The 15,092-nt window shown below is 34.8% G+C and overlaps 1 protein-coding gene and 1 long non-coding RNA gene across 3 annotated transcripts in view; one reads left to right on the top strand and one right to left on the bottom strand.

Annotated features, from left to right (window-relative positions):
* Positions 1-15,092, top strand: part of LOC102805938 (lysosomal alpha-mannosidase-like) — a 159,522-nt gene that overhangs the window by 113,184 nt on the left and 31,246 nt on the right. For both annotated transcript variants that reach the window (XM_085493896.1, XM_085493895.1), the window contains exon 11: positions 14,142-14,211. In XM_085493896.1, coding sequence (XP_085350022.1) covers positions 14,142-14,211 — 70 coding nt within the window. The remainder of the gene's footprint in view (positions 1-14,141; positions 14,212-15,092) is intronic.
* On the bottom strand, positions 8,837-9,719 carry LOC146730233 (uncharacterized). Its single transcript, XR_014927464.1, has 2 exons — positions 9,355-9,719; positions 8,837-9,076 (listed from the first exon to the last, which is right to left on the bottom strand). It is a non-coding gene; the product is annotated as an uncharacterized LOC146730233 (long non-coding RNA).

The raw sequence follows: 15,092 nt of genomic DNA, 5'->3' as shown, positions 1-15,092 counted from the left end.
GTCTTCAGCATGCACCATGTACATGTATGCTGTATTAGGTCTTAAGCATACACCATGTACATGTATGCTGTATTAGGTCTTAAGCATACACCATGTACATGTATGCTGTATTAGGTCTTAAGCATACACCATGTACATGTATGCTGTATTAGGTCTTCAGCATGCACCATGTACATGTATGCTGTATTAGGTCTTAAGCATACACCATGTACATGTATGCTGTATTAGGTCTTCAGCATGCACCATGTACATGTATGCTGTATTAGGTCTTCAGCATGCACCATGTACATGTATGCTGTATTAGGTCTTCAGCATGCACCATGTACATGTATGCTGTATTAGGTCTTCAGCATGCACCATGTACATGTATGCTGTATTAGGTCTTCAGCATGCACCATGTACATGTATGCTGTATTAGGTCTTCAGCATGCACCATGTACATGTATGCTGTATTAGGTCTTCAGCATGCACCATGTACATGTATGCTGTATTAGGTCTTCAGCATGCACCATGTACATGTATGCTGTATTAGGTCTTCAGCATGCACCATGTACATGTATGCTGTATTAGGTCTTCAGCATGCACCATGTACATGTATGCTGTATTAGGTCTTTAGCATGCACCATGTACATGTATGCTGTATTAGTTCTTCAGCATGCACCATGTACATGTATGCTGTATTAGGTCTTCAGCATGCACCATGTACATGTATGCTGTATTAGGTCTTCAGCATGCACCATGTACCTGTATGCTGTATTAGGTCTTCAGCATGCACCATGTACATGTATGCTGTATTAGGTCTTCGGCATGCACCATGTACATGTATGCTGTATTAGGTCTTAAGCATACACCATGTACATGTATGCTGTATTAGGTCTTCAGCATGCACCATGTACATGTATGCTGTATTAGGTCTTCAGCATGCACCATGTACATGTATGCTGTATTAGGTCTTCAGCATGCACCATGTACATGTATGCTGTATTAGGTCTTCAGCATGCACCATGTACATGTATGCTGTATTAGGTCTTCAGCATGCACCATGTACATGTATGCTGTATTAGGTCTTCAGCATGCACCATGTACATGTATGCTGTATTAGGTCTTCAGCATGCACCATGTACATGTATGCTGTATTAGGTCTTCAGCATGCACCATGTACATGTATGCTGTATTAGGTCTTCAGCATGCACCATGTACATGTATGCTGTATTAGGTCTTCAGCATGCACCATGTACATGTATGCTGTATTAGGTCTTCAGCATGCACCATGTACATGTATGCTGTATTAGGTCTTTAGCATGCACCATGTACATGTATGCTGTATTAGTTCTTCAGCATGCACCATGTACATGTATGCTGTATTAGGTCTTCAGCATGCACCATGTACATGTATGCTGTATTAGGTCTTCAGCATGCACCATGTACATGTATGCTGTATTAGGTCTTCAGCATGCACCATGTACATGTATGCTGTATTAGGTCTTCAGCATGCACCATGTACATGTATGCTGTATCTCGAACATGCATGGACCGATTAAGTTCAAACTTCACTCATACATCACACATTATATGGGACATATGCACATGCATTTTTTTCATGATCCGATTAACGATAGCCGAATAGCGGCCATTTTAAGGCCGAAAATGCATCAAAATCACACATTTTCACCATTCCGGACCCAGATCTCAGTTATGCATGGACGGATTTCGTTCAAATTTGGTACATACATTAAACATAATAGGACCTTGATGCTCGTCATTTATTTTTTTTGGATCAACTTCGAAATGGCCGATTGGCGGCCATTTTGTTTTAAAGAATTCAGTTCTGGATCCGTATCCGAGACATGTCTGGATTGATCAAGTTCAAACTTCACACACACAAGGTACATCATGTCACAAATATGTATGTGCATTTGTTTCATGATCTCATTAACGATAGCCAAATGGAGCACTTTAAGGCCGAAAATGCATTGAAATCGCACACTTTCACCATTCCGGACCCGGATCTCAGTTATGCATGGACGGATTTTGTTCAAATTTGGTACATACATTAAACATAATAGGACCTTGATGCACGTCTTTTTTTTTCGGATCAAGTTCGAAATGGCCGACTGGCGGCCATTTTGTTAAAGAATTCAGTTCTGGATCCGTATCCAAGACATGTCTGGATTGATCAAGTTCAAACTTCACACACACATGGTACATCATGTCACAAATAGATATGTGCATTTGTTTCATGATCCGCTTAACAATAGCTGAATGATGGCCATTTTAAGGCCGAAAATGCATCAAAATCACGTATTTTCACAATTCCGGAACCGGATCTCAGTCATGCATGGATGGATTTTGTTCAGATTTAGTACAATGTGTTGTACATATGCAGGTGCATTTCGGTCATGATCTGCTTTGAATGTATATGTCACTCAAATATGAACGGAACGGGGATGTGTCATTGACAATGACTTGTGTTTTACGATGTGATTCAAGATGGCCGAATGGCGGCCATTTTTGTGCTAAAAAATCATGAAAAGCAACCAATTCTTGGCTGTTTACAGATGGATTTTGCTCAAACTTGGTATATACATTGGACATTATGGGACCTTGATGCAAATAATTTTGTTTTTCAGATAACATTCAAAATGGCCGACTGGCAGCCATTTAGTATTAATCAATGTGGTTCTCGTGCCATATCTCCAACTTGTTTTGACTGATTATGTTCAAATTTTAAATATTCATTATACATCATGTCATAGATATATTGGTTTGACGATCCTATTCCAAATGGCCAAATGGTTGTCATTTTTGTACTAAAAAATCATCAAATATCAAGCATTTCTGGCATTTATGGATGGATTTCGTTCAAACTTGGTACATACATTAGGCATTACGGGTTCCTGATGCACGTCATTTTATTTTTCAGATCAGATTCAAAACGGCTGTCTGGCGGTCATTTTGTTTTAATGAATGGGTTTCCAGACCCATATGTCTGACTTGTTTTGTCTGATTATGTTCAAATTTGTAATATTTATTATACATCATGTCACAGATATACGGATATATTGGTTTGATGATCTTTTTCAAAGTGTGCTATTTCTGTGCTGAAAAAATCCACGAATATCAAGCATTTCTTGCATTTATGGATGGATTTTGTTCAAACTTATAACACACATTAGACATTACAGGTTCCTGATGCACGTCATTTTATTTTTCAGATTGAATTCAAAATGGCTGACTGGCGACCATTTTGTTTTAATGATTGGGCTTCTAGAGCCATATCTCTTAAATGCTTTGACTGATTATATTCAAATTTTATATATTCGTTATACATCATGTTATATTATATATACATGTATTCAAAATGGCTGATTTTGAATGCTGTTCCAGAGCAATATCTCTCAATATGGACAAGTACTTGTTTGACGATCAGATACAAATGTCAATCATTTTAATGTTAAAAAAAATCATATTCCTGACATGGTTATATTCCAGCTATATTACTATAAACATAACTATATATCTTAAATTTGATAACTAACGGGGACTGTGTCATGCATGGCTTGTCCAAATTATGCTACCATATACCAAATTATGCTACCATATACCAAAGTATGCTACCATATTCCAAATTATGCTACTATTTTCCAAATTGTGCTACTATTTTCCAAATTATGCTACCATATTCCAAATTGTGCTACCATATTCCAAATTGTGCTACCATATTCCAAATTATGCTACCATATACCAAATTATGCTACTATTTTCCAAATTATGCTACCATATTCCAAATTGTGCTACCATATTCCAAATTGTGCTACCATATTCCAAATTATGCTACCATATTCCAAATTATGCTACTATTTTCCAAATTATGCTACTATTTTCCAAATTATGCTACCATATTCTAAATTATGCTACTATTTTCCAAATTATGCTACCATATTCCAAATTGTGCTACCATATTCCAAATTGTGCTACCATATTCCAAATTATGCTACCATATTCCAAATTGTGCTACCATATTCCAAAGTATGCTACTATTTTCCAAATTGTGCTACCATATTCCAAATTATGCTACTATTTTCCAAATTATGCTACCATATTCCAAATTGTGCTACCATATTCCAAATTATGCTACCATATTCCAAATTGTGCTACCATATTCCAAATTATGCTACCATATTCCAAATTGTGCTACCATATTCCAAATTGTGCTACCATATTCCAAATTGTGCTACCATATACCAAAGTATGCTACCATATTCCAAATTGTGCTACTATTTTCCAAATTATGCTACCATATTCCAAATTGTGCTACCATATTCAAATTATGCTACCATATTCCAAATTGTGCTACCATATTCCAAATTATGCTACCATATTCCAAATTGTGCTACCATATTCCAAATTGTGCTACCAACAGCGTCCGGATAACTTTCGGAAATTCCGTCGCGTTTCGGAAAGATTTAATTTTCACAACTTTTGAATATTTATTCATACTTTTAGGCTAGTGAGGAGGTTATAATAATTTTTCATTTCACTTTAACTCTGTTTTTTTCACCCCTCAGACCCCTTTGAAAAGTCACTTCTGGCCATTGTAATGGCCACTATTTTCTTAATGGCCAGAATACCAACCAGAAATTTTTTAATGGTCAAAATATTGACCAGTATTTTCAAACTGGTAGTTATAATGACCACTATTTTTACACTGGTCAGAATAATAGTAATTTTTTATTTAATGATGGAGTGGGTGACAATCTATTTTTTTAATGGGTATTATAATGATCATTTTATTTTTCATTACATGAATAAAATGGTCATTTTTTTTTTCATGTCACAGATAATACCCGGTAATGGCACATGGGGATTGACAGCTCTCCTCTTTTTCCCTCACTCGCTTCAGTTTGCTTCAATTTTAAGCCAGTACAATTGTAGGTAAACGTAAAATACAAGATTTTGAAAAATTTGAAATATGGAATTATATATCTTGAAAAAATATGACGTTTTGGGTTAATTTGTTTTTAAAATCACAACAAATCATGCACTTGATACTGTTGACTTAATAATATATACTAGTAGTATAATGCAATAGGTTATTGAACATAGAAGATGACTCGTTTTCAAAATTCGGTCTAGACCCTTATCACGGGTGCTAATGAAGTGTGTGCAAACATTGAGCCCAGGCTAATCACCCAAAATACCATTGTACTTGATGTCCATTTGAAAATTTAACTATTATATTCATAACTATTCTTATTCATAACTATACTAAACTTGACAATCAATACAAGCACATTCTGTGACATTATTCTTGAGATAAAAATGGACTGACAATGAGACTCTGTACTACATCCTGTTCTTATAAAGGCAATGTCCAGCATTTTAATACCTTGAACAAACAAACAAGACATTCACTACTGAACCTTCGAAAAGGGTGCAACCCCAAACATACTCAGCAACTGACTTTCCACCAAAAAAAGTCACATAAACAGCTGGTTACTCCAAAAAGTCACAGGGAGTTACTCCAAAAAGTCACATAAACAGCGAGTTATTAATCCGAAAATGAGCCTGTCTTTATGAGTGGGGTTATAAACATAAACAAAATTCCCATTTTAATAATGACAAAAAACTAAAGTTTAGTCTTCAAATACACCGAAACTATAACATTTTAAATTGAAATACTTAACCAGTAACTTTTCATAACATGTGTTATAAACTGTAGAAGTTTATGTTGAAGGGTTGATGGAAGGTGATTTTAAAGTGGCTAAGACACAGTCAACTAAAAAATACCCATGATGCTCTGCTTTATTTTTATATTTTGCTATTTTCTCTATTATGAATGGTTTAATGTGATATGAAAATTATCTGTGAAAATATTCCACGACTACTGCATGTGTACAAAACGGTGTTGGGTGGTTCAGTAAGTTATATGGGGGGGGGGGTCCTAGCATAGAGCTCCATGTGTGTAGCTAGCTGACTTAGCAGTGAATGGCATGTTTGTTTGTTCACGGTATTATAATGCTGTACAATAATAGTGTTCATGCTACATGAAGTACTGGCTAAGATTTTAGCTGATGTTTTGACTAGACCCAATTGCATCCATGCATTGGGAGGGCCAGTCCTTAGCACGGGCTAAGGGGCGCTGTTTACGAACGCAAAATTTCTGCTGCTGACATGTTTCATTCTAATTTATGAAGCGAAGTGCACTGGAACACGAGCGTAGACAGACCGATTTATTTGGATGCACAGGAACAGTATATAACGGCGTTACAGAATGCAGAGTTTTATTAGTGCATGTTGTAGACAGCGAACTAAATTGGCGTTGTTGTATGCTCTACTACAGCGACCCAATCAGTGTGGAAGCGTGTACGGAGTAATTAATGACTGGTGGGATACTAGTTGACGACTTCCCCAGAAGTCGAAGATATGGTGTTTCGCATGCGCACGCATGCCGTTTTGGAGTGTAACGTAAATTGCACATGTGATATTGCTTTTGAGTGTACCAATCAACATCACAAAAATTCCCTTCTAACAACTATCAGCAAACTAGTATCGGAAGCACCACAATGGTTTAAAAAAAAAACAATTGAAAAAACTGGTGATGATATTAATAAAAAAAAATAAGCATTATAAATCAATAAAACATGGAAAAGGAATGGAAAAAAAAAAAAATATTAAAGGCCCAGGTATACTTTAAATACGCTCCTAAACAACAGGGATTATTTCCTTGCTTGTCCTGCTGTAGTAAACAGCTCCAGCCAAGCTCCAGTAAAAACGCGTTTTCTCGAACTTACATGTCTATTATGTCGTGCCAAAGTGGATGCATGTGACTATGAATATCACAGCAGTGACTGTGTGTAGTATTTATGACAATAAATAGTGTACGAGCTGAGATTTTGGCGGATAAAAGTAAAAAACATGAACCGGGGAAAGGGATGCGCGACTCATCTTGAATAATTACTACTGTCAATCAAAGTCACGTGATGTTGGACCGCTGAAACAGGATGCGTCATAGGCTATGCAAGTGATTAAGACCATGCATTAGAATAGCCACACCTCCAATTCACACTTGCCCAGGGCAAGTGAATTGGGCCTTTAAGGGAGAAAAATATATGGTGGTTTCGATAATTTGTGGTTGGTTTATTTAGGTTAACAGTGTAGTTATAGAACTGTACCATTGCTGTTTAATTGTTTGTTCATAATTGCTGCCTCCCTTGGGAAACAAGTTTGGGTGTTGTTAGCCAGTGCACAGACCCTTACACTGTGGCCTGTGCTATAACTGTTGGGCCCTCCTGTGAGTGAACACAATTGCGTATAGCTGATATGCAAACATTTGGGATTAGCTTAAATCTTAGCCTGCACTTGGTCAAAGTCCCTCTTATGACTATGACTTGGTGTAGCCTGAAACCAGACTACTGTGGATTAGTGATGTTTTGTAATGGATTACCTCCCTGATGAGTACGGTACATTTAAATAACAATGGAAACTAGCATATCACTGGCAACACATACAAGGATTTTGGCAAATTTTCACCGTTTTGTATGAAACTATTTTCACAACAACAATAATGTTTTACAATAAATTATATCAAACATATGTATAATTTAGTAGTATTAAAACTTTTTAAGTTTTTTTGAATTAAGAATGCACCAATCTTACTAGGAATCTATTCAAATCTAACCTAATGTGTGCTATTAATAATGGCTCATCAAAGGTATTGAATTACTGAACACACATCTTTGCATAGTTTCCAAAACTAAAATATTATTTCATGCTCTGCCCCCTCTCATGTAACAGTTTGTTAAGAATACGTACATTATTTAAAATCATTTTAAAAATGTGACTGGAATGTCCAGGCCCAAACTTCTGCTGCTGCAACATCCGACCATTCCTGCATGTACATGCAATTGTTTCTCTGAGATTCTGCATGCAACTAGTTTATTTTTTGAACTGAATAACAGATTCCTAGAAGTTTATTTTGACATTTTCAAATAACACTATATATAATTTTACAATTTCAGGAATAGATTAGATTGCTTGCTATTCCATTAGAAACTCTTACTTCCAAGTGTGATTTTCAACAAGCGTTCATATGTTTAGCTAACCAAAGGGAAACAAAAGCATAGTGACAGGAAGTCAACACAGCAGAAAGTATGACAAAGGTTTACACTTCAAAAATGACTGGAAAGTAAATAATCTATAACCAAAGACCATCTATGCATAAACAACTAAAGATCTGGGAGGTACAGCTTTGCAAAGTAAAAATGTCATATGGGGGTGGGGGGTGGTGAGGGGGGGGGGGGTTAAAACATTGCTTCAAACACAGTCCCTCTATCACTGTGCTTCAAAACATCATCTTAATTATTCAGCTCAGTGTACAAACACATAAAGTACAGAAATTGGATAATTAATGAAAACATTAGACAAAACAAGAATATGTAAGCAATATTTTGTTTTGTTTTTTAAAAATCATGATGTAGTGCACAGCCATACAGACTGTTTTAGTGGATAATAATATTTTAGGTTTGCAATGTCATACTCCTCCAGATATTCATCAAGTTTTCTTGAGAGGCGATTAGCTTAAGGAGGGGGCTGTGCAAAATGTTTTTTCTCCTCTTTGTTTTTGTGCTATTCTTTTTCTAGTGTAAAATATTTTTTCTCAAAGATGTAGGCGTGTCAAATTTGTCCATGTTTTTGATCTCTACAGGATTTTTTCAATAATATTTTCCTGTTAATTATTATTAAAAAGATGAAAGATTGTGGAGTGAGTGTGGGTGTGTACAAAAGGGTCAGCAAGAAGAACTATATAAGATAGCTGAAAATCATGAAATACCAGTTGAAAGATGTCACTTTTATTTGAGGGAAAACATAAAAAAAGGAATGTACAGTAACTCTACACACTTGGAACTTTCAAAATCTGTGTGCAAATGTAAAACTGATAAACATGCAAATGCTAAACCATTGCATCCATCAATACTGGTTAAACTTTTTTTTTCCCTTAACGTCCATAAATTCTGGTTCTTCAACTTCTTACGTTCCATTTATATAGTATTTCCTTTTTTTAAATTGTCATTATCTGCAAAAAATAATTCAGATTGCTATTAGCTTACAATGACCAGTTTTTAATTAAGACACTTTGTAATCAATTTTGGAAACAAAAATTTGTGGTGTCTGTGTATTTTGGCATATTTCTGTCCTCACTAATAACAATGTGGATAAAATGACATCTTGTGATATGTCAATTTTTCCCCTATGCAACTCAGATATACTTCCAAAAAGATGATACCCGGTACATTCTGATTGAAAAAATATAAATATCAAATAAAACAGAATAACATCAAATTGTTTCCTAACCGAATATATTAGGGGTTGTGCCATATATACACACAGTTTGTCTCTTGAGAGACTAGGACAGTACACAGTCCCTCTGTGGACAGTACATTGCTGTACTTGGGAACCTAATTTCTGAGAACAATAGGGGGATTTAACTTCCTACAAGAGACAAAAGAAAGTTATGTAACAATGCAGCTGCATGATTTTGTCTTTCAAAGTAGGAAGCTGTGTACATACAAAATTATAGAGTCCCTCCACAATGGGAATGCCACCATGCATGTACAACTTCATCGATCCCCAGGTACTTTCACAAAATAAATAATTGTATTATAATTATGATCCAATACAATACCATATTTGCTCTAAAATTACATTTGTGGATACTAAATCATGAAAATATTACATATTTCGACCATTGAAGATCCCTGTAAATTACCTAAGTGCATGTGCTGCTAATAGAGTAATTATGTTAAGTGTAATATTGTTTCTATATTTTTTTTTCAAAATCAAAAAAATGATATTAAAAATATAAAAACAGTTTAGTTTGAAAAGTGAAATAATGGTATTCAGATGGTTATGATTTAAGCATGACCTTAGAAAACTGGGTCATGCAACTTCTGTCTGAGACAATGTGCAATGTGGGTTATAACCTCCTGTATAATCTCATTAATACATATACATGTACCTAGAAGATTTATACATCTGAAACAGTTTTTACTAGTATTCCCATTAGTCAGTGTATAACAAGTGCACTATGCTATATCTGTTCTAAATATGATGAAAAATCCACTTGTTATAATGACACAAATTTCCACAGGTCATTGTTTACTTTTAGGCAGTTTTGTTTCCTTGCAGAGAAAACTTACCATTTTTGTTTCCCTTTCCTGATTTCATAGTGGAATAAAAATTGTTAATTTTTAGTTTCACTCGCATCAATAGAATGGACTTGGCTATTCAAGTTTTGATCAAATTTAATTTTTCTGATTATATTCCAACCACAAAATTGTCTCATTTTGTGTAGCTACACCCTGGCAGCCATGTTTGGCTTATGAAACAGGAGAGGATGTAACAGTGGTGTTGACATAGATTTATTATCAGTTTCTCTAAGGTGTTAATTTGGGTAGGGGGATTATAACTAAGGTTACATGAAAGGGGTAGCCACAGTAGCATGTCCCTGTTCTCTAAGGTCTATGATTTAAGTACCATTATATAGACTAAATATTTTTTTGTCCAAGTTGAGCAAGAGTACCCATGATCAATTTGGCTGACCCAGAAATGCCTAGGACATTTACTGACTGCATATTACACCTTCATTATATTTTGTTTAAGTCTCGCCCATTTGCCCCCTGTATCTTCAAAAGTAGTGTTCATGCTACACAAAGTACGGGCTAAGATTTAAGCTAATCTCATATGTTTGAGTTCATGCACAGAAGGAAACAATGGTTAGCACGGGGTAAGGAACGCCCAAACTTATTAAGAATAGGCAAAATCTTCAGAAATTTTAACTATGAGTGCTCAGTAAGAATAAGTAGGAAGGTTAGTTCTACAGCTATAAAACAATACCAAAGCAAATTCAGAAAGTGCAAATTGCAGAATAACAGGAAGTAGCACAGTATCTCATCATCGGTACATTTTTTCTTGAGTCAATCTCTCTATATGTGTTAGCGTTGATTGTCATGCAGGAAATGGCACACCAAAATAAAAAGTTATGAATATAGTAGTAAATCTCCTAAATGAACATTAAATACAATGGTTTTTTTAGCCGAGCTAAGCGTTCATGCTTGTTTTGTTTTGCCTGTGCTAAGGCTTTGACCAGATTTACTCTGTACCTAGTATTTCTTAGCCTGTATTCATGCACATTTTTTTAGCACAGGTTAAGGTATTGGACCTCTTAGCCTTTGCTAAAGAGCTCTACGTGAATCTACGAATAAGTGTCTTCTGTTTATTTCTACCTTAGGTGCATACATTAAGATTCACTTCCCCTTTATATTGATCTCTACAACTCATTCAAATCAAATCAAAGATGAGCAAAGAATATTAGATTCAATTGAAATTTAGTTTAAATCCATGCTAAATTAAAAGTTATTTTGAGTATGAGTTTTACTTTTTTCTTTTGTGCGCAAAGAAAAATGAACTGTTGCACACTGTAGACATATATCATCTATACTAGTTTACAGGAAAAAGGGATTCTGGATGGTATTTGATGTTATGGGCATAATATATACATGTATAGTTAATACATGATTACTAAATTAGATTTCCCAGTGTACAGTACACTATTGCTGGTATTGTCTGAGGAGAAAAAAAACAACAATATACATAGTCTTCAAAAATTTAAAAAAAACAAACATTTTGCAGTCAGTTAAATTATTATATTAAAATAATTTGAAAACATTGCCATGAATGGAAACAAATTTACGTTGATGTTTTTTTGCAGATTTCAGGAGTTGGAAATAAATTTTGTTTATACTTTTCTTGTATTAACAAACATAGGAGCTAATCCTCATTAACACCTACTTGAGCTTGTTGTTTGACAATTATGAATAATAATGAAGCATTACTTACACAGTGTGCCATGACTGAACAAAAACGAAAGCCCCAAAAGACTATCCTGCTACATAAACAACAACAAAAGTATCTAATATTGTATTGAAGTCATTGTAAAATGGTAAAATAATTACAAATTCATACCTTGATGTGCCAGTTGCAGTACTGCAATCGTCCTATGATTCAACACCATCTAAATACTCCGCAGGTTATGCAGTCCACCAGCAGTCACTGGCATCAGCGTTACTATGAAATTTCACTGGGGATCGAGGCAATATTCGCGAAATTTCATTTAAGTGTACTTGGAAGCGCCAGTGAAACTTGGGAAAAATAAATTCCCACACGTATATTGAGGCTGTTTTCTGGGCCATTATATTTAGAGACATGAACAAAAATACTGGTCATTTTATGTATGTAATGAAAAATAAAATGACCATTATACTGCCCATAAAAAAAAATGTTCATCAACTCCATCATTTAAAAAGCAATTGTAATTATTCTGACCAGTATAAAAAACATGGGTCATTAAAACCACCATTTTAAAAACACTGGTAAATATTTTGGCCACTTAAAATATTCTGGTCAATACTCTGGCCATTAAGAAAATAGTGGCCATTATAATGGCCAGAAGTGACTTTTTAATGGGGTCTGAGGGGTGTAAAAACAGTGTTAAAGTGAAATGAAGAATTATTATAACCTTCTCACTAACCTAAAAGCACAAATAAATATTCAAAAGTTTTGAAAATTAAAACTTTCCGAAACGCGACGGAATTTCCGAAAGTAATCCGGACGCTGTTAACCATATTCCAAATTGTGCTACCATATTCCAAATTGTGCTACCATATTCCAAATTGTGCTACCATATTCCAAATTGTGCTACCATATACCAAAGTATGCTACCATATTCCAAATTATGCTACCATATTCCAAATTATGCTACTATTTTCCAAATTGTGGTACCGGACACCAAATTGTGCTACTTACATTGTACTACACACAGTTTCAGTGTATAATGTTTTTATATTACGACAATTTCTTATAATAAACCCAATTATACAATTTGTTGTACTATTATTTCAAATTATTAATATGACCCCAAAATACTCTGTCAAGAAAAGTTCTTTTAATCTTATACCATACAACAATGATAACCATAACCTGGCTATTGAAACAGGTAGACACACTCATCCCAAAACTCCAATTGAAAATAGAACTTGCATAAACTGTCCTAAAATGAAACTGAATATAAATTACATTTCTTCATGGATTGTCATCTCTACAACAATTATCAAGATGAAATGAAGGAAAATATTGAACTCCCTAAACAAATACCGGTAGATAATAAACAAAAAACATTTACATATCTGATGAGCAATAATAACCAACATATAATTAAACAAGCATATTCTGTAATCTTTTGAAATCAGAAATGAAAATTTTTTTATAAACTCATTACAAGGTACTTTCATTTACTACTACTCTTATCTTATTATTAACCAACTCAACTTCTTTTTATTACTTTATTGCTGTGACTGATAAAAAGATTGTATTTCTAAGGATGTAATAAAGATTATTATTATTATTATTAGATTGGTTCAACACAATGTATATTTAATGAAATCCAGACCTAATCTGCACAGTGTAACTTTTTGAGAAATCCAGATCTGTTTCACTCAGTTTCTTAGTGATATAACATTGTGATTTTGCTCATCATATTAGCCGTGAATCCATGGCAACGATAGCATCAAAAGGTGGGACCAATAACTGTTTTCTCTGTAGAGGGCAGCAAATAGGGAACCTATAATAATTGTCTTTATACAAAGCAGCAAAGGTGGAAACTATACCCATTTCCTTTATGGAGGGCAGAAGAGGGGTGGGGCTTTGCCCATTTCCTTCATAGAGGGCAGCCTCTACTTGGCTAATCTTCTAGTGTCACAGATCATTTAATGTTGCTAAAGACGCGCACCACTGTATTTCTATGGGCTGTGTGTGAATGCCGGTGAAAGAGCCAGGGTGAAAACGGCTTAGGTCAAGGAAACAGTAATCCTGAGCTACTGAATGTATACATGTAATCTTGTTACAATGTTCAGTAGAATCTCAACAACTATCCCAAAGTGACGTTTTCTGGGAGTTTTCGGCCTTTGTTTTCGCCGTGATGGTTGTCAGGCGTTGAAAATTCTATCTACAATTTATAGGAGCACATTTGACTAGTGGTCTTTTTAAACTAGACAATTAATTTTTAAAATTATTATTATTTTCAGTGGTACAGAAAAACAGCATGTAGCCTATGACTATGCTAAAAGACTGTCTTTGGGTATTGACAAGTGTCAGGTGAGGTTTGACATTACCAAAATGACATTGAATGAAATTTTGATAATTTACTTTTTGACTCCCGTGTGCGAGGCTGTTAGTGTGTCTATTGTCTGTCTGTCTGTCTGTCTGTCTGTCTGTCTGTCTGTCTGTCTGTCTGTCTGTCTGTGTGTGTGTGTCCGTTCGTCCGTCCGTCTGTTCCACTGATATCTCAAGAACCACGTATTGAATTTTGATGAAACTAGGTACGTAGATGCTCTGAGCTTATGTCCACATTTGATTAGTTTTTGGTAAAAATCCGTGCATATTAATTACCTAATTTGCATGATAATTAGCTCATTTTTAGCTGTTCCATGACTGTTCCATGGATATCTAAATAACCACTCATTGGAGTTTGATTAAAATGTGATTAATAGATGCTCTGAACTAATGCCACGTTTTGATTAGTTTTGGGTGAAAATCTGTGCATATTAATTACCTAATTTACATAATGATTAGTAAATTTTCGGCTTTTCCGCATTTCAATGAAACTTTGTACATAGGTCCTCTAGGACTATGCAGAGACCTGATTAGTTTTGGGGGTAAATAATTGTGCATATTAATTACCTAATTTGCATAACTATTCATATTCAACTTTCACACTGATATCTCTCATACTAATCATCACATTTCAATGGAACTTGGTACATAGATGCTCTGGGACAATGTATGATTAGTTTGGGTAAAATCTGTTAATATTAATTCCCTAATTAGCATAATAATTCATAATTTTTTGGTTCTGATCACATTTCAATGAAACTTGTTACATAGATGGTCTTGTTACATTGTGCAGACCTTATTAGTTTTACACTAAAATCTCAATTTTCTTTGTAAATTAATTTCTGGCATGAAAATAATTTTTT

The sequence above is a fragment of the Saccoglossus kowalevskii genome, chromosome 19 (assembly GCF_978046115.1).
Source record: "Saccoglossus kowalevskii chromosome 19, keSacKowa6.1, whole genome shotgun sequence".
Classification (NCBI taxonomy): domain Eukaryota; kingdom Metazoa; phylum Hemichordata; class Enteropneusta; family Harrimaniidae; genus Saccoglossus; species Saccoglossus kowalevskii.
Note: the sequence above shows the minus strand (reverse complement) of the source record. Positions and strands in the feature narration are given on the sequence as shown.